The sequence below is a fragment of the Pelodiscus sinensis genome, chromosome 22, assembly GCF_049634645.1.
Source record: "Pelodiscus sinensis isolate JC-2024 chromosome 22, ASM4963464v1, whole genome shotgun sequence".
Classification (NCBI taxonomy): Eukaryota; Metazoa; Chordata; order Testudines; family Trionychidae; genus Pelodiscus; species Pelodiscus sinensis.
Genome location: NC_134732.1, coordinates 14,168,964 through 14,189,940, shown reverse-complemented (window position 1 = coordinate 14,189,940; position 20,977 = coordinate 14,168,964). Strand labels below are relative to the sequence as shown.

The window sequence follows — 20,977 nt, the reverse complement described above, 5'->3', positions numbered from 1 at the left end:
AGCAGCCAGGAACCAGTGAATGCTTGATTTTAAAAACCCCTTCCTTTGCCCTGTTTGATTCAAACATTGAAGCCTTTGGCTGAAATGGTTTACAGCTATCTTATCCTGATGTAATTTAAGTGCCTATTCAGGGATTTGCACCCCTTTAACTAAAATGATTTGAAAACTAAGGCCACATCTATACTTACTGGTGGATCGATGCTCCAGAGGTTGATTTTCTGGTGTTCAATTTAGCAGGTCTAGTATAGATCCATAAATTGAGGACAGCTCCAGCCAGCACCTGTACTCCTTGCAACTGCAAGGAGTAAGGGAAGCTGACAGGAGCTCCACCTGTGTGGATGCAGAAACGCACTTTAAAATATGTCAACTCCAGCTACATAATTAACATAGCTGGAGTTGCGTATCTTAATTCAACCTCCTGCTGTAGTATAGACTAGGCCTAAGGTTTTAGATCACATGGAACAACTTGAGTTTAGACAGGGATATTGAGTAGCAGTATTAAATACACTGATGCCTCACATAAATGTCAGAAGATTTATTTTCAGTCTGTACAAATAGAGCTGTGCTGCTCTCATCCACAATCTCTCTCTCCATTACAATTCTAAATTCTCATACAAACAAGAACAGCAAGACACTTAAAAAGGGCAGCCTTTGGCAGGCACAATAAGACTAGTTAGAGTTCAAACAATAAATTGGGTATCTGTTTTTTTTTTTAATTTAAACCATGATTTAAAAACCACAAAGTTAAAAGCTGCCAAGGACAAACAAAAAACCCAGAGGGAGAGGGAAGAAACATGATAAGCAATTAAATCCCAGAGGCAAACAACTGGGTTCCAAGAGTTGTAAATACAGAGTACACAGCAGTGTCCAAAGCACAGTCCAGCTAAGTCTCAGTCCTGGGATCCTGGGGAGTCTTTCCCTACCCCCAAAAGGGAGAGACAAGATCCCTGGTTCCCATTAAAAAAAAAAAGGCAAAAAAAACCCCCCAACCCTTTCATGTGTTCCATTTTGTCACGGAATAGTCCCACTGAAGTCAAATGACTCCTCATATGAGTAAATTCAAGCATATAAGAAATATGTTTGTTGAACAAGGCCTAATTTGGGAGATTTTGAGGGCATTAATACAAACAGACTCATCCAGAATTCATTCTGGTCCAGCTTAAGGACTCAGACTGGAGTTCCGTTTCCTACACCTACAGATTCAGCATATCCCAGGCCTTTTCTGTGAAAATTGAAAGCAAAATAGCTGGGCTCATTCTCCCACCATCCCCAGAATTTCAGGTGCAAGATAACAGCTTTTGGAACTGGCCGTTAAAACAGGATTTAGTCTAGGGAAATTGACCAGATTGGTCACTGGAGAAGAGGGAGTCTGCAAGCTTCAGAAGCCAACCACTTATTCACATTACAAGGAAAACAAACCCAATATATTATGTAGTTTTCATTTTAACTATATAAATATAAGCAGACAATGAATTGACAGCTTCTACCACAGATGACAGAACAGAATAGTTTCTCTAGCTTCTAAAAAGGAGACCACAGTGGCAAGGACTTATTGATCCAAGAGGGACCCTCCAGGGGACTTTGCTGTCTGTCTTGCACCAGTCACAGGTGGAAGTTCTTTATCATCTTCCGGTTGGAGGCCTGCGATTGTGATCGTGAGGGCAATTCTTGCCCATTTTTAGACTGCTTGTGACATGCACTTGGGGCTTAATCTTACACCTTGGGCAGGCAAAATAAAGGTGGATGTCAGTGTCTTAGAACTGCAAGTCAGAGGGGGGAAATCCAGGCCTCATTAGAAAGTCAACAACAAAATTCCCATTGATTTTAGTAGGGCCAGGAGCTCACAGTCTCTCATGGATTTGCACCCTAGTTTAGGAAATCACAGGGAAAATTTCTTCCATGTTCCTGATCAACAACTAAAGGCACCAGAGACCCAAAGAGCCATCCCAGTTTGACACCAGATCCGGTGGATCCTAGAACTGAATGTTTCTCAAGTCTGATTTTATTCTCCTGAGATAGCCAGTGTCTAGCATGCATTCAGTAAGGCCAGTTCTTTACCTTAAAAAAGAGATCCTTAGAGTATTGACTTAAAGCTCCAAAAGATGCAACACACAGATATTTACTGTATCGCAGCAATGGCTGTGATGCACAGGCCTCCCTCACCTTTCCTCTTAACCTACCTTAGCAGGATGTAAATATCCAGCCCGACACTATAATTTCTCCTCTAACCCGCTCATGAGCTTCACAGGACACAAGGTCAAATCCCAGCAGTAAAACAGGAAGTTTCTGCATCATTCACAAGGCTATAGGCACCATGGAAACAGAGGAGGTCACATGGCAGGAGAGCTAAGGGGAGCTCTCCCACTGCCAGGTCAGGTGGGAAGGTGTGGATTTATAACTGGGGTCCACTTTGGCCACGAAAAAGGCAACAGAACTGGGACAGGGAGGAACGTCCTAGGTGTACTGGGGAAATTTAACAGCAGGCACTGGGCTCAGACCTGACACTGTAGGGATGAATCAGAGAAGCAGGTACTGGGCCCTACTGTTCAATGGGATGTAGGTGTATGTGGGTTGGGTGGGGAGGTGTCTAAAATTCCTTCTTCAGGCTCTAGGCCTCTGCGCCTCAGCAGCCACTTGCCCTTCTCCAAAGTGGCTAGCATTCCCCCACCGTGTCCCCAAAGGGCAGTCCTCAACTGCCTGGGCAGGACCTAACCAGCCAGTCTCAAATGTACTTCCGCCTTCCCATCCTTGTCTAGGAGAGCAGACCACAAGGATGAAAGATGTACTTGCATTTGGCTGGACAATTACTGTTCAACTTCAGAACTAGCCAGAAGCTGGTGTGTGTAGAGTAAAGCAGAGAAGGCACTTTACTAGTTATGGCAGGACAGAACTCAACAGCAGCCACACAGGGCACAAACAGCAATGTGGCCATATTAAGGACATGTCCATTTCCCATGGGCGTGACTGGAGGATGCTCTGTGCTGAATGCAGATTCACAGGTGGATTCTGAGCCACTGTTCAAAAGGAGGCAGCCCCTTGTAGCTGAAAGATCCATGCTAGAGACCACAGAGAACAATCAACAATTTCTCACCTGAGAACCACCGGGGGGGTTGCAGTTATTTTTGGTTTTACGGTTACACTTTTGCTACAGAGTCTCTCAAACAGATGAAACTGGTTAGGGGATGCAGCAAAGAGATGGCGACCTGTGGACTGGGGGTCCCTGGGCTTCCCTTGTCATTCCTCTTCTAAGGCTGATTAGTTTCTATCACTAAGACTGACCAACGTAAAAGTAACAGAACAGGTAACCCTCCTTACAGACCACCATGATGCTAACAGGTTTGGCTCTCAGCCTATCACCTTAAGGAAGGCTGGCGATATCTCTCTCTGGAGGCGGACCAGAAGGCTTTGGGATGTTTTCATTGGCTTTTCCTTCAAACAGCATGACTCTGGAAAAAACAGTCAGAAGCATGAATTAAGAATAGAGGTGCCAGATTAACCCATCATTAGGATCAATAATGTGCTGGAAAACAACAAGCACTTCCTCCTCCACTAGAGAGTCCAGTACAGGCAACCCCCACACTTACGACCTAATTGGTTCCTGGAGAACTGTCCTAAGTCATATGCCGTTGTAAATGCAAACTGCGGACATAAATTGGGAGGTTTGGGGAGCTACCTCGCATGGAAAAAAATGGTCGTAAATGGGGGGGGAGTCATATGTCGAGCAGTCGTAACTCAGGGATCACCTGTAGTTGGAACACAAAACGGGGTGTCAGGATTCCTGGGTTCTAGTCCTAGCTTTATCACAGATATAATTTGGGCAGGTTCTTCATCTTTCCGCATTATCCATTTCTCCATCAGTGAAACAGAGATGTTCTACATTGCACAGGAAGGTTGTGAGGCTCAATACATGCCAGCAACGTTCGCAGAAATCCCCCAATACAAGGCCTTATTGATGTGCAGAATAGTAACTTGTCGGTTTTTTTTAACCCTCTCTCTCTAAACTGAAAAAATACAGCTGTGCCGCTACTACTCTGTAGCCAGTAGAGGGCAGTATTGCCAACCCAGTACAAGATGTTTCATTTTTGAAGTAGCCAAAAGGGTTGTGCGTGAAATGCCATTTGCAAAGTCGCCCATTTGCTTGCCATCTGAGAGCACAAGGGATTTGTGTGTTCACTTCAGGCAGCCACTTGAAGTTTATTGAGAAGCACAGATCTGCCGTGCGTTCTAAGTCACTATATCTACAGACAGGCGTATTAGACAACGCAACTAGCCACCCCTGGAAATTACATTGCATGCACATTTAAGCAAAAACAAGCAATCCGCAGTAACTGTGCTGGGAGGAAGGAGGAGGACTGCTGACAGGATGGGGTAATAATTGGAAAGATAATCCAGAATGCTTTTTAACTGTCACTCGCTGCTTTATTCTTTCCTAGGAATTGTAGCCACTTAACTCCTGCCAGCTGCTACTTTGGTTCGGTGGCTTTTGCTGGAACTGGAACTTGGTATTTACAATTGGAGCAGAAACTCAACCCTGGCCTGAGGATAATGGGATACTTGTTTGTGTGTTTGCTGGGAAGGGACTTGTCCCTACTTCAACTAGTCCTATTGGGGCACAAGATGGAGAATGTCAAACAGGCTTCAGCAGGGATAGAAGGTTGCCAAGGGAACACCCGTGAGCACTTGTGGCAGGAATCATGGAACTATCAGGAACAAATCCATCATGAGGAGAGAAATCCCCAGAACCATCCTTCACAAGCATGAGAACCAAGGGCATGTAAGGGGAGTACTAAAGATTTTCACCACCGTACATACACAGCAGATTAGTGACAATAATTCTGCTGATGTGGGGAACACAATGGTTCCCTTAATATCCCGTTTGGATACCCAATCACATTGGAAGTATCCATCAGGGTTATGCACAAAAGCAGTGCTAGCATGTGTGGTGGCCATGAATGGCAGGGAGACTTTAGGAGGGTGGGGAAGGAGCTAGTGGACTCCACCCCACTGCAAGGAGCAGCCAAGCTGGTACCCAGAGCCATTTGTTACAGCAGCAGGGCATTCAAGGCTCTTGTCAGGAAGGCACAAAGGGCTGTGAGAAGCTTACATCAGTGGCTCCTTCCTCAGGAGAAGGACCTTCCCTCCCCCCTGCATGCACTGCTTCAAACATGGTTCCTCCACCCACTCCACTTATCTCCTGCCGGCTGCTACCTTGGTCTGATGGGCGATGGCTTTTGCTGGGACTGGAACTTTGCATTTGTAACTGGGGCAGAAACTCAACCCTGGCTGGAGGACAATGGGATGCCTGTTTGTGTGTTTGCTGGGAAGGGACTTGCCTCTATGTAAACTAGTCCTGTTGGGGCAGGGGATGGAGAGAACAGAAGCCAGGAGATAGGAAGGGGGAGTTTGTACAAAGAGGCAAATGGCAGGAGCCTCCCAGCTTCTCTGCACTGCCGCTGAATTCCCAGTTCAGAGCAGACACCTCTCAGACAGGAAAAGAAAGGAAAAGGCCTCACTGCAGCACTAGCCTCTGCCCCCAGGCCCACGGGTAGAGCTGGATTGGAGCATGAGAGAGAGAGACATGGGCAGTACCGGTCGGGATCAGACACACAGGCCACAGCATGCGAGTCACCCTCACTCTAGGTATGAGGCTACGACTGCAACTAATGTAGAAATCAGGCCTGCCAACAGGGGCTGAGGCGGTACAAAGGGGGGCTGTTACCCCAGGGCCCAGCAACTCAAAAGAGGCCTGGGAACTCCTGGCCACTGCTGCTGCTACTGAGGCAGTGGGCAGAGACCCAGGCCCTTTAAATTGCCACCAGAGCGCCACGCCGTGCACTCCACATGGCTCTGAGGGTGGGGGAGGCTGCCCCCAGTCTCACCCCTAGCTAGTTAGCTCAGCTCCTGCCACAGTGCATCAAGGCAGCCTGGGCTACTGTATGTGGGTAGTCCCACGAGTAGCTGCCGTGGCGTCATTTCTAACGGCACCCAAGCCAGCTAGATCAAGCTAGTCAGAGGACGTCTCCTCGAGCTGCCGTGTCCCTCCACCCCCCACGACAGATGTAGCGTGACTGTGGGGGGGCAGCGCCTACTTGAGCTCTGAGGCAGGCCCCATGCTCAGCCATGCGAAGGGACAAGTCCTCCAGAGCGCTGCACCCAGCGTGCGCTGGCAGCGCTTTAACCCGGCCATGAGAACGGTGGTGGGGGGGAGTCTCTTCCGGAAACACCAGGCCCCGCGGTAGCACATTCCTGGCAGCGGGAGGTGGTGACAGACCTAGGACGACCCGGCCCCGGCCACATGGATTTCAATCCACTTCCCAAACTTTGTCAAAGGGGTCCAGAGCTACCTCCATTTCAGTCCCCTCCCCACACAACGTAACCCCCCCCCTCGCTCAGTCGGCACCCTGGATGGACTCTGACAAGGCCCACCGACAGGGGCAGAGGGGACAGTCGCCTCAGGGCTCCACAATTCAAAGGGGGCTGGGGCTCCTGGCCACCACCACTGCTACTGGGCGGCGCTGGGGGCTCTGCTGTGTTGGCTGCCCCGGCCCCGCCCTTTCCAGGAGCACAGAACTGCCCATCCCCCACCTTGACCGGAGACTTGTGCAGGCTGTCGGCTCCCCTGACTCCGATTCCCTCCGAGTGACCAGCCGCATCTGCCCATCCCCCCTCCGGAGACATCCTTCCTCCTTTCCCCATTCAGAAATTTCCTCCTGTGTTGGTCCCACTCCATCTTTGTGCCTCGGGAGCCTGCAGAACAGGCCCTGCCTCCTGCTGCACCTGGCCCCCCCTCAGACCCCCGCAGCGTGGAGCTCAAACCCCAGCAACGCCCTTCCTCTTCCCCTCCCGCCACTCACAATTTAAGGACGGCGGAGCGCTTGCCAAGCATCACGTTGACGAAGTCCTGGTAAGAGATGGTGTCGCTGACCCCGCCCGTCACTTCAGAGATCATCTTCTTCAGCTCCAAGTGCGTCTTTGGAGCCCCCAGCTTCTCCATCATCCTTTTGACAGACATCAGATCTGCAAGAGCAAGAGCCCCCGCACCATTGCCAGGCATGGTGGAGGCGGGAGACCGCGCAGGGCTGAACCGAGATACAGGGCACGGATATTAACGACTTCGTCCTCCCCACCAGCGATGTTAACATTTGTTTATTGTGGTAAACGTGCACCTGCTGAAATCGGGGCTCATCCGTTAACCGACACGGTTACATGCACACACGCCCTCTGACCCCCTGCTGCTGCCTATCTAATGGAGGCAGCAGCGCAGGGGGGTACGCAGGACCCATGTACGGAGAGGAGGGGGTGCAGCAGATGGCTCCGAAGCCTGTTCCCCACATCCCAGCTCCCGCGAGCCGCCTGCCCCCTCCCCACGCAGCGGGTGCATGGAACCATGAAGATTAACTGCTTACTCGTTTACACTGCGACATCCCTACTCCCCACCCCTTCAATTACATGATGAGCATGCTCAATGCCCTCCAGCAAAACCGCGGCTCACCCCAGCCACAGGCCCTCCCCTTGCCAAGATAAAAAAACAACACGTGCAGGAGATGCAGCCCCATGTCAGGGCCCCCAGTCAGCAGCAGAAAGGTTCCACAGAAACCAAGCAGTGCCGATAGTTTTCCTCCAGGTGATGTCCAAGTTTGCTTAATCAGCTAACAGATATCGGTGGTGTTCATACCGTTTTACCCAGGTGCCTCAAACGGGGGAATTCAGCCTCCTGATGGAATCTACCACTTGCTCTCTCCTGCCCAAGCCCCGGCCCCACAACATTGCTCTGGTAGCCCTCCAGGGACCAAACTGGCTAGAGGTGATTATCCTGATGTACAGCATAAGCCGGCCCCCACCAGAAGCCTGAGCACAGAGGCTGTGCTGGGGTGGGTGGAAGCTGCAAGTTAGACAGCCCAGGGCTGCTCTGATTTGTGCCAGGACCAGTGGCCCTGGAGCAGCCCTATGCTGAGGTGGTATAAAGCCACCTTTGCAGACCCTCCCCGTAGGTTTTGGCTTTTGAGGTGTCGCCACGAGAGGCACAGCATGGGCTCAGACCCCTCGCTTCTATTCCTAACCCTGCCACTGACTCACTACGTGATCTGGGGCAAACCATGGCATCTCTGCCCCCTTCCCCACCCTGCCTCGCGAGGATGGTTGTGAATAGAGAGGAGGAAAGGGAGGGGGAGAAGAAAAAGAAACACCAATATAAAAGAAACCAAGACAGACCCAAACAGGCCCGTTGGAAATGGTGCTAAAACCCCACCCTCAGAGTCTGAGGCAATTTCCTTCAGATTGTTCTCACTTGAACAATGAGCTGCAGGCTCCTTTCCACCCCGTAACCAGCACCAGCATTTGGAGCCAGGTCTCCTTCTCCCTCCCGGCCCACCAGGGACACTGGATCAGCTAGGGAAGGTGGAGGAGCCCGTGGCCCCCAGAGAATGCACAAGACAGATACAGTGAATACGCTGAGCTTTGGGGAAGTTAGCAAGACCCTGGACCCAAATCCTAAGTACTGCAGAAGTCTGGATCTGGACACTGTGGCTTGGCTTCATCTCTCTTTCAGCCACTGGGGCCTGTCCCAGGGAAACTACTATATGATCTTTAAAAACCATTAAGAACTCAGCGGGTGCAAACAGAACACTGGGCCCAGCTCCACAGCCTACAACTCACCTGACAGTGGTCTCGGGCAGTCCCTTCTTCCTCTAAAGAGAAGACTGGAGGTGGACAAGGACAAGCGAGCTTTGGTTTTGAGTGGAACCTAGGGACTCGGTCTGGCTTCCACCTCAAACCCACAAAGCCTTGAGGCCACAGGCTCACCCAAGCACAAAACTCTAGCTAGCAATCCACGGCTCTTCCTGATACTTGCGGAGAGAGAACCAAGAGGAAAGAAGAGCCAAGAACAGAAAAAGAAGCCAGAGGGCTGAGCAGAGATCCAGGAGAAAGAGGGGAGGTAGGACCAAGAGCAGAGATATCTAATGCTTGAAGCAGGCAGGTAGAGATCCAGAGAGAAAAAGCACAGACAGGTGGCTGGACATATGGGGCCAGAAAAAGAAGCCAGAGGGCTGAGCAGAGATCCAGGAGAAAGAAGGGAGGTAGGACCAAGAGCAGAGATATCTAATGCTTGAAGCAGGCAGGTAGAGATCCAGAAAGAAAAAACACAGACAGGAGGCTGGACATATGGGGACAATGTCGGCCTCTCAGGAGCCAAATGATAGAGAAGAGGTTCCACAGTCCCGAGGCAAGAGATTTGGGGAGACCAGAGAAGAGCAGCCCTTGGACTCTATCAGCACCTGGAGACAGTGTTTGAGAGAGAACTAGCAACCCTAGACTTATGCTTTGCTGTCGTGACGTCTGCCCCAACAGACCACTCTCCTTCTGGCCCAGCAACACGGAGGTGTTCCGCAAGGGGTCACTCACCAATCTCGCCTTGGTTATTCAGGTCAAACTCCATGTACTTCTCTGGAAGAGACACAGCAGGGAGTTAGCAAAGCAGAGCAGCTTCAGCAGGCTCTCAGGGCAGCCCGTCCTATGTCCTGGCTGAGGCAGAGGCCAGGACTACACGGCACTGCTCCACGGCTGGGCACAGGGGCTCAATCACCAGGAGGCGGCAATGAAGCACACAGGGTGTTCTACTAGACTGGATCATTCGCCCACCTGGTCTGGCACCATGGGACTCCTCAGAAGTTGGCCACAAACAAGACTTTCAGAGGAAGGCAAAAAAAACCCCCACACTTCAGAATGCCCAACTACAGGACGTAGAATAGTACTGTTGTGGAGAGGGGAGGAAGCAAGATGGTGAGGCCTAATGGATAGAGCTCTGAGCTTGCAGCCAGGAGACCTGACTTGTAGTCCTGGTTCTGCAGTGATCCGCTAGGTGACCTTAGGAGAGTTGTTTTTCTTTGTGCCTGTGTCTCCCATCCCACCTGATAATAATCTAACTATTCAGGCTGTCAGGGCAGGGAATGGCTCTGATATGCCGGTACAGCACCCAGCACAAGGGGCCTTGATCCCAGCTGGGGAGCCTCAAAGGGCTAGAGAATACAGATAGCAATGTGCCTAATACCTCTGTGAGGGGGTCCCACAGGGACACAAATGCCCAAGCACTGGGTTTAGAGCCCAGCCTTGAAAACAAGTTCAGTGGGCTCTAAGGCTCAGTAACAACTCCAGCTGTGGTTCCTTTCCTACAGGGAAACCAAAGAAAGAGACCTAGTAGGGAGAAGTGGCCTGTGGCAGACAAGATAACAAGATACGGACGAGGACATGTGCGTTTCAGCCTGAGCCTGGGGGTAAAGGTCCAAAGTACGAAGGTGGGATTTAGAGGAATACAGTATTGCGCAGGAAAAGGGGCTAGGTTTTCCCCAGTCGCTTAGGTCTAAGTTCTTGATGAATGGTAATGTGGAAGGGGCACTGCTTGGTGGGGAAGTATAACCTGTTCATAAGATTCAGAGGGAGACAAGAGAGCCAGGCAGGCCTGCCCATTTCACGAATTCATCACCTCTTCGCAGCGCGATGGCTCTCAATGGACAGTGCTCTTTCTTCAAAACATTTTCAGCCCCATTTAACAGGCGGCACCATGACCGGCGTGAGAGATCAGCCATTAGCACCCATTACACAATGCACACTGAATAGATTTTCAAACAGCGCAGTTGTTTTAAACTCTGAGGCATCATGTCTAGAGACAGATCTTTCCGAATTCACCGGTCCATGGGAGACAGAGACAATATGAGAGAGAACAGGGCGAATGACCCTGCAGTTGAACCTAGCCCTCAGGCCAAATATAGGGGGTTTGAAGATACAAAAGCCTTTATGATGGACCAAGACCCAATTAGGCCAAACGCCAGTTCATAGGTGCCAATTAGTGCCCCAGTTCCCAGTTCAGAATTGTGACAGGGCTATCCCTTTGGTGAACGCATACAGCTCGTTAGTGCTAATGGGAGCTCCATGCATGCCAGACATCTGGGCAACACGTACCACTGATTAGCAACTGCATGCTAGGATGAACTGGGTGTTTTCCACACTGGGTAGTGCAACAGGCCTGTATCGCCTCATGAGCTCCGTTAAATTTTTTTTGGCTGATTTGGTTTCCATGGTAGACTGATGACTGATATGGTATGGTAAATATTCCTGCTTCCTGAAAGGTAAACTGCAGGTAGATATATTTGGCCACAGATTCTTTGATTTAGTCCAGAGCTGTCAGTTAACTAGTCACTGAACAGTTGAATGGCAGCCTTCCAATCTGGATTTAAACATTTAAGGCCACTGATTGGAAAGCCAACGAGAGGAGAAACTGTATCCTTTAACACAGCGAAAGCATCAGGAGAGTCAAGATAGTGTACTTGACCGACCCCAGCTTGGGGTGGTTTGCTGCATGGAGAGCTGTGCAGTTACTTTTCCAAAAAGGCATTCCACTGAAACCTCCCGTTTGGCGCTTTTATAATGACCTGGCTGTTGTATTCCACTGAAACCTCCCGATTGGCGCTTTTATAATGACCTGGCTGTTGTATTCCACTGAAACCTCCCGTTTGGCACTTTTATAATGACCTGGCTGTTGTATTCCACTGAAACCTCCCGATTGGCGCTTTTATAATGACCTGGGGCTACTGTATATGCACCATTGTCCTCTAGTGGCTAGAAACAGAGCAACTCGTCTGTATGTCCAAGCCCCTGTACTACAAGCCTCTCAAAGGAGATTCTCCTTGAGCTCAAGTGGTAAGAATCTGTTTTAGGGCATAAGATTCTGGACTTGGTTGCTGATACTACAGTGCACACCACGGCAATAACTGAAGAATAAGAGGGCTATAGATTTGTTGCAAGAACTATGATGAAAACCAGCCTATGTCCCATATCATGTTGTTAGTTCCACAAGCGTTCCTATTACACAGGGCATTATTCCTAGAGGGGAGGAGTTGTACTAGTCTCCTCATGCTAGCAAGGCCCCTGGCTAAGAGCCGGATACTTCTCACTACCAACAGCATCATTTGGGGCAATTCTTGTCTTTGTAGTACCAGGCTCAGGATGATGCTCTTTGATGGACTAAGCCAGTGTTTCTCAGCTAGCGGTCTGAGTACCCTTAGGGGTTCTCGAGAGAAGTCTGGGGGGTACACGTCAACACAACTGAAATCTGGAGAAAACAGAATTTTTGTTTTACATTTTACAGCTCTTCATTATTTTTGTTCTTTTTATACCCAAAATTTCATCGCCCGCCCGGCTACGATTAAGTTGTTTAAACAAATGCATTGCAATGGTACAAAAAAATGGTGTGTGTCTGAAAACTGTAGCTCCTGGGGGTACTTTTTTTTTTTGAAAAAGGGGTACCTCCCTTAGCCCTAAGCAATGCCCAGATCCCACTGTGGAGGACACAATATTAAGAAAACTCCCTTTCTTCTCCACCTTATTTTTGTAACATTAAGCAATGTCATTTGTCGCTGCACAGGGAAGCCCAGCTCGACCACCGTACTTCCCTGTTTTACAGGCAACTTGCAGTTGAATTGCTCACTGCACCAGATCTTTGTTCTACCAGCCACTGGTGTATAGTTGCCTCTGTTTACATGGCTGTGTGGCTCAGCTCAGGATGAGATGCCTAGCCACGTCTAGGCCAGGGTATGAGTCTAGAACTGTCTCTATGGCTAAGCAGGAGGAGGGAATTTCCACCTTGATAAATACCTCACCAACAAGTCACCATTCAGTCACTGATAGAAATCCTGGACTGCAGCAAATGGGCTTCTAGGGAAATAACTGGTAATTGGCATGTGGGCGTGCAAGGCACAGCCAACCTGTGGAACTCCTTGCCAGAAGATGTTGCGAAGGCCAGGACTTTAACAGGTTTCAAAAGAGAGCTAAATAATTTCATGGAGGATAAGTCCTTCAATGGCTATGAGCCTGCAAGGGCAGGACTGGTGTCCCTAGCCAGGGGGTCAGCAATAATTTTTGATGAGGGGAGCATTCTAAGGGTGTGTCTAAACTACATGGCTCCGTTGACGGAGCCATGTAGATTAGGCTGATCGGCAGAGGGAAATGAAGCCGCAATTTAAATAATCGCGGCTTCATTTAAATTTAAATGGCTGCCACGCTCTGCCGACCAGCTGATGATCAGCTGTTTGTCGGCAGATCGGGGCAGTCTGGACGCGCCACTGTCGACAAGGAAGCTTTTGTCGACTGGCGCAGGTATGCCTTGTGAAACCTGCTTCCTTGTCGACAGCGGCGCATCCAGACTGCCCAGCTGTTTGTCGGCAGATCGGGGCAGTCTGGATGCGCCGCTGTCGACAAGGAAGCAGATTTCACGAGGCATACCTGCGCCGGTCGACAAAAGCTTCCTTGTCAACAGCGGCGCGTCCAGACTGCCCCGATCTGCCGACAAACAGCTGATCATCAGCTGGTCGGCAGAGCGCGGCAGCCATTTAAATTTAAATGAAGACGCGATTATTTAAATTATTTAAATTATTATTTAAATCGCGGCTTCATTTCCCTCTGCCGATCAGCCTAATCTACATGGCTCCATCAACGGAGCCATGTACTTTAGACACACCCCAAGATAGGTAGAAATGGTGTTTGTTCATCAGAAACTGGAAATGGGGATGGATCACCTGATGTTCACCTGTTCTATTCATTCCTTCTGGGGCACCTGGAATTGGCCACTGGCAGGAGACAGGATCCTGGGCTAGATGGACCTTTGGTCTGAACCAGCCTTGTTCTTCTCCTGTTCAGAGAGCAGCAAGGGAACAGGATGGCAGCTCTGGGATGAGAGGCAGCTTTAATTCCCCCCTCAGAGTGCCCTCCTTTGTGGCTCTAAGTCACTTGGCCAGGTCCGAGCACTGGGTCAGTCATCCCAGCATATGAATCTGAAATGTGCGCCTCCCCCGTCCCCCTGCACGTCTGCTGTGCGCCTAGTGCGCGTTCTTTTCTCTAGGCCTCGGAGGAGGTTTGACAGGCAGCGCAGAGAACAGAGGAGGCTTTATACCACAGGCGCTCCAAGCCGCTTGTGTTCCCCTTTCATCCCATGCTGCCGGGTTTCAATGGGGGTGAAATCCTGCCCTGCTAACCCCCGCGCATTCACACAAACACCGATTCTGCACAGGGGTTCCCGAGACACTCTGGCTCAGGCGGGAGAGGGGAGGCACAATAGAACAATTGTTGGAGAGCTGGAGGAGGTGTTGGCGGCGGGGAGCGGGACTCCCACAGAACAGGCCATCGAGCCATGGAGACAAATGCACGAGGCGGGGGGAGGAGATGCCGAGGGCTCCTGTTACAGGCAGCGCTGCGGCTGCGACCCACAGCCGCAATGGCTAAAGAAAGCCCAATTCACAGGGAAAATAATTCAGAGTTTTAGCAAAAATGGGAGGAATGGCAGGTGGTGGGGGAAGGAAAGGAGAACACGGGGAAATTGGAGACACCCAGCCCTCTCCCCTGCTTAGTCTCTGCTGGGAAAGGCACCAGCCAGCACCTTCCAGGACTGGCATCAAAGCCAAAAAGCAGCCAATGCCTGGAATGGAAGTAGGTTAAGCAACTGCCCTGGGGCCTCTACTGATGGGGCCTTATTTGCTGAAGAGTGGTGCTTGAAGACAGAGAGCCAAAGGGAGCAGGACATGGAGGGCCTGTTTTCCCAGGGCTCCCAAGGAGAGGGGCAGGGTTTTAAGGCTTTGTCTACACTGCAGCTGGACTTGCACTAGCTCTGCTCGGCGTGGGCAGCGGCCCAGATTAACCATCGGAGCTCAGATCCAGGGGGATCAGGCAAGCTAGAATTCTGGGGGCTAACCTGAGCCACCAACCCTGCTGCTCCTCTTGACATGCTAATGCAAATGGAACTGGAGTGAGTCTGTCTACAAAGGCTGGGGAGCCAGCTCCCAGCTGAAACACAAACACTGCCAGTTGAGATAGCTCATCTTAAGACTCATGCCTATCCATAATGGGCCCAAACTCCACTCCCAGACAGCCTTACATGCAGATCCAAGCTTTGTGCTGCTCTGCTCCCCCCGTCAAAAAAAGGGGGGGGACACTACCCAAGGCATGAACCAAAACCCCAGAGCAGCCAACATTCCAGATCTATAAACAGGCAAGTGGGCTGGAAAATGAAGAGAGGGGCACATCTCTGAACTCCATCACCATGGACTGGGCTAGGGGAAGGGATTTGGGAGGGTCTGGATTGAGGTGGATGATGATCTATATCCTATCAGGAAAGACAATAGGGACAAGCGGTCCAAACAGGGATCCCAAGACCCTCAATTCTGAGGACGCTTAGATCCCAATGTTGTAGCTTTCTACTCTCTTGCCTAATCAATCCGGGCATTTCAGAGGGGGAGCCGTGTTAGCCTGGAACTGAAAAAACTTAAAAACACACAACGAATGGTCCTGCAGCACTTTAGGGTATGTCTACACTACCCTCCTATTTCGAAATAGGAGGGTAATGTAGGCATACCGCACTTGCAAATGAAGCCCGGGATTTGAATTTCCCGGGCTTCATTTGCATAAGCCGGGGGCCGCCATTTTTAAATCCCGGCTGGTTCGAACCCCGTGCAGCGCGGCTACACGCGGCACGAACTAGGTAGTTGGAACTAGGCTTCCTAGTTCAAACTACCGTTACTCCTCAGTCCATTCCATGAGGAGTAACAGTAGTTACTAGGTAGGAAGCCTAGTTCGAACTACCTAGTTCGTGCCGCGTGTAGCCGCGCGGCACGGGGTTCGAACCAGCCGGGATTTAAAAATGGCGGCGCCCGGCTTATGCAAATGAAGCCCGGGAAATTCAAATCCCGGGCTTCATTTGCAAGTGCGGTATGCCTACATTACCCTCCTATTTCGAAATAGGAGGGTAGTGTAGACATACCCTTAGAGACTAACAAAATATGTAGATGGTATCATGAGCTTTCTTGGCACAACCCACTTCTTCAGATGAATCTAAGCGTGTATACGGCCACTATCATTGTATTAGTAGTGGGGATGCTAAAATGCATCTAAGTAACTGGGTAACCACTGAAAAATTCAGCAGTTACAAACGGGGCAGTGGGCGGCCACCCTGGGAGCCAGTGCACGCAGGGAACCAGCTTTTAAGATATCCACCCATGCTCAGGCTCATCAGTTAGGCATGCACACAGTTAGATGTTCACATCCCTAATTAGTAGAGCCCTGCAAATATCTGCTTTATATGCTCAGAGATCAGTGCAGATATCGGCAGCTCATTTTTGCAGATACAAGTTTATATGCATGCAGGGCTCTATGTATTTGCTCAGATCTTTTCCTTTATCTCCCATAGGAGCACCTTGCCTGCACTGGAATAGTCTGTGCTAATTTTCAAGCCATGGTGCAGCCACGGCTAGCAGGGCAGCTGCACTGTGGCTGGAAAAGAGGAACTGCATGTTTGAGCACAGCGCTACCCTTAGAAGAGTAACTGTTCTGCCACACTGGTGTGGGAGGTGCCTGTGGAGGGACCATTGGAGGGGGGTGCGAATGTGTGTGTGTGTCAGTGAGAGGGAGGACTCATTGTGGGATAAGTCACAGTGATGGTTAATACTGCGACCGGACTGCGAGGAGCCGGTTCTCTCAGTCCATTCACTGAGATCTCTTCTGGAAGCAAGGTCTCCTCTGGCTGGTCCCAGCTCTGGGGGAAAGGCTCCCTTGGTGCACAGAGTACAGGTGAAGGCAACAGGCAGTCTCACCTTTGAACGCCGCAAGCTTCTCCTCCAGATCTTCTTCATCGCTGAACTTGGGGTCACAGAGAAATTCCTAATCGGGACAAAAAAAAGTCCCAAAGGTTAAAAACACACAGCAAAGTGCCTCAAACCTCCTCCAGCAAGTCCGGGGGGGAGAGGTGAGAAGGGGAGGGGGATGACTCTATAAATACCTGAGAGGGAAATTAACTGCTAAAAGGCCAAAACAGATGCTGTTTACAAAGCTGAGCAAAATCAGTGCCAGGAGAGATCTAAAGGGTCTTTTCCGTCTCCCCACCCCCATCCTCTGCAGTTAAAATCCTAGGGAGCCAAGAGGAAATTACACTACCCGGAGGTTTATTAATGACAACACCTTCATTACACTAGCAGCTATGGGGCTGTTCTAGCGGCAGTGCTGCAGGATTCCCGTCAGTTTTGTCCGTGGACACTATCCGTGTTCCTGGCTTAGGCACAGACAGTTTGGGGGGGGCAGATGGGAGACTCCAACCCCCTCACCTCGCTCTCCTGAGGTCAAGGCACACACCCTACTCACACCTTAGATCCAGCATCATGCTCTCAGGGCTTTGAAGGGAGTGGTGGACATTGGATACTGAGTTTCAGAGAACCTTTGCCACCCGAAGCGGGAGGCAGCTAGTGACTCTGATGTGCTAAGGCAGGAAACAGGTTCTCCTGAGAGCTGGAGGAACAGCGGGCCAGTCAGTTCCATACACCCACTTGCAGAGTTCTCCAGTCTCCACTGCCATCACCTCAAGCAGTATTATTCAAGTGCCATCGCACTGCAAGGGGAACAGCCTGGAGCACAGAGCAGGATCCGGACAGCAAGCCCCACCACGGTGCCCCTCCAGCAAACCTCCGCTGGCAACGTACACTCTGCAGCTGCAAACTGCATGGTCTTCCTCTTCATTTCTCCCACGTCCACCCAACCTCCAGGAACGTAGTCACTTGGTCCATGGTCAGCATTCTTTGCTGCAGCGATCATTCACAGCTGCTGTTTATTTTCTGTTTGCATGGGGCAAGAGCTCTCCAAGGGATTGCGGGGCAGAGAGCCGAGGCTGCTGCACACTCTATGTGTGCCTTGCAGACCCAGACTGTGCAGCCATGAATAGGAGGCCCCTGGCCTTAAGGTATTGGGACGCTCAGTCATCACCAGCAGTCACAGAGACGCGCCTGTTTCCTACCACATCCCATACTGCTAACAACGTAGGAACATGGCAGCCGGACCCCTGAGATGGCTCAGAGAGTCTCAGCCTACAGCTCAGTATCAGCAGCTTCCAGCCTGGAGATCTTAGGGCTTTAAGTAAAGTACATTTGACAGCTATTTCAGAAGAGAGAAAACAACCCGTCAGCCACTGCCAAAGCAATGGCCAGTATGGATGGTGCGAGGAGCAGGGTGTGACCCTTTCCAGGGTACCCCGGGTTGAGAGGCACCTCGCTACCACCGCCAGCAGTCAGCCCCACAGCTGCACCAGCCACAGGCAACACTCCCCTCTAGGCCGTCACAGGCCCTGCTGCCTCTCAACAGGTTAGCGATAGGCACAGCCCAACGCCTGAGCCCACCGAGCAACTCCCTGAAGTGTCCAGGCCTCGACCCGCTGGACACACAGTCCATGAAACCCCTGCCATTTGGTGGTACATGTGTCCCTGGCACCACTGCCGATGGCAACATTTGCAAATACTCCGGCACTCATGGTGAGCTCCCTTTGGCCCCCAAACTCACTGTGGCTCCAGGAACCGGGAGCCACGGTGAGAATCCTGCAGCTCCTGGCCCCCCGCAGGCCAGGAAACCCCCACAAATGCACGGAACCACAAATAGCGATTCCGCAAAGCCTGAGGGTCTCCTGCATTCACAGATTCGTTGCTTCCCAAGGAACAGTGCACCCCAGCTTCTCCGTTACACCTCACACCGCACTTAGGTACGTGTATAGTGAAATCAAGTCTATTTAACCGAGTGCAGAGTTCCAGGGACAGCAAGCAGAATCCTGGACACAGACCGTTACACATGAACCGAAAGGAGAACATGCATCGACAACCTAGACTTGCTGCACTAGTTACTGTCGGGTCTTCTGGAGCAAGTTCCACTCCAAATCCTTTCTACAGATGTAATAGTGTATTCAATTAACTGATAAGCAAAAGCTTATTGGTTAGTTCCAGGGCTGGACAAACAATACACTCTACTTGCCACGGGCGAGTAGATTGTAACCCGGAAGAACCGGGTTCGGGCAATCTGCGCATGTGCAGATCACCGGATAGCGTGGCTGACGAGCGGGGCTCGCCACGGTTCGCTGAGCCCTGGTTAGTTCTATAGACTACATGCATTTCCCCCCTCCCCTCACCCTCCAGTAAACTTTTTTAGCGGCTGGCCAGCAGCCTGGCTCAGTCCTGCCTTGTGCCAGGTCTGGGACTTACCCCCACTGCAGCTCTGCATTTAAAGTGTATTAGGAGCCAGGTGGGCAAGTAGCCCAGCTCAGTTCTGGCTGATGCCCAGTCCAGGAACTTAGACTCACCCCACCCCCCGCTGAACAGGGCCTGCTGCCACCCCACACTGTTGCCTTTGTATCAGAGGCAGCAGCACAGGGTGACAGGCAGCCAGTGTGTGAGAGGAGCTGGTTTTTAAACTGGCTCCCCTCGTGGACCAGCTCCTGCCTGGCACCCCACGCTGCTGCCTCTGATTCAGAGGCAGCAGCATGGAGTGGCGGGGGCTCCTTGGGAGTGGGGCCAGAGCGCACTGGCTGCCGGCCTCACCCCCAGGGACTATAGACTAGTCGAATAACCGATAAGAATTCATAAGGTTACTCGACTATTCAATTAACCGATATTTAACGTCCCTAGTCCTTTCTGTGTTTTACAGCTTGGCTACGTCTACACTGGCATGATTTTCCGGAAATGCTTATAACGGAAAAGTTTTCCGTTATAAGCATTTTTGGAAAAAGAGCGTCTACATTGGCAGGATGCTTTTCCAGAAAAGCACTTTTTCCGGAAAAGCGTCCGTGGCCAATCTAGATGCGCTTTTCCGCAAAAAAGCCCCGATCGTCATTTTTGCGATCGGGGCTTTTTTGTGGAAAAGACTACTGTGCTGTCTACACTGGCCCTTTTCCGGAACAGTTTTTCTGGAAAAGGACTTTTGCCCGAACGGGAACAGCATAGTTTTTCCGGAAAAGCACTGATGATTTTACATTAGATCGTCAGTGCTTTTCCGGAAATTCAAGGGGCCAGTGTAGACAGCTGACAAGTTATTCCAGAAAAGCGGCTGATTTTCCGGAATAAGTGGCCAGTGTAGACACAGCCCTTAGGTTTGGCTGTGATCTTCCATTCATGTGACAAAGCATATGGTCTGCTTGCATCCCTCCCCCCGGAAATATCCAGGGTCTGCCTTGAGCCCCCTTATAGCCTAGCAGCCCATAGGGTTTGCTTGTAAGCAGGGCTCCCTTCTGCTTTTCTCTCTTGAAGATATTGCAACTTCTGAATTAGCACACGGCTCAGCATGCAAACAAGCATGCAAACAAGCACATGGCTCAGCAAGCAAACACGGCAAGACATACACCACACAGGTGACCTGTCACCTCCTGTCGTAGGAACGTTAGACGTTTGTCCCCTACTGGTCACCTGAACTTAAGATCATAACTCTGAGTGTAGAAACGTAACTCCTTCAACGTTACCTGCCTGCACTTTTCCCAGTGATTACAGTGACTGACGACTCTCCAGCCCAGTGTATGCCTGTAAAACTCTATGCACCCTCTGCCAAGCGGTCCCTGGGTCACACCGGGGAAACCCCCAATGCACTACAGGCTCCTCCCCAGCACAGAACTGACCAAGAGCCCATCCAAATGACTGAATTGCTGTCATGGTTGAAAGCCACCTCCCTTCCCTCCTGCCATACTTGTCTCCTCCCTCTCAGTGCCCACCTCACTGCAGCTCTGTACAAACACCTCCCGGGGTCTTATCTACAGCACAGGGCTGGGCCGGATCAGCCCACTAGGGCTGAACAAGAACACCTAGCTCTTACCCAGCGCTCCTACTCCGCGCCTCTCCAATCAATATCTCTCCGCGCGTCAGTATCGTCATCCACGCCTGAGGAGTGGGAAACGGAGATACAGAGAGATGAAGTCTGGATCCAAATCTGCATTCTGCTACACAGGCCCTTCTCTACTAGGGTCCTTCTCAACTCATGCCAGTTAATTAGCTATTGCTTAATACGCCTCTCGCAGGTGCTCGGATTTCATGGCGAGGAGCAAGGTGTAAGGATGTGAACGACTAGTCAACTATCCAATAAGCAAGTGCTTATTGGATGGTTGATACGCTAGTGGACTAGTCACTCCCCCCACTTGGCTGCCTCT

The 20,977-nt window shown here is 50.9% G+C and overlaps 1 protein-coding gene across 1 annotated transcript in view; it reads right to left on the bottom strand.

Moving 5' to 3' along the window:
• Positions 1-520: 520 nt before the first annotated feature.
• The window catches only part of AIF1L (allograft inflammatory factor 1 like), a 31,266-nt gene continuing 10,809 nt past the window's right edge, over positions 521-20,977 (bottom strand). Inside the window, exons 3-6 of the mRNA XM_075905924.1 lie at positions 16,632-16,698; positions 9,403-9,444; positions 6,855-7,017; positions 521-3,446 (exon numbers count right to left, since the gene is read on the bottom strand). Coding sequence (XP_075762039.1) covers positions 3,359-3,446; positions 6,855-7,017; positions 9,403-9,444; positions 16,632-16,698 — 360 coding nt within the window. The 3' untranslated portion in view covers positions 521-3,358. The remainder of the gene's footprint in view (positions 3,447-6,854; positions 7,018-9,402; positions 9,445-16,631; positions 16,699-20,977) is intronic.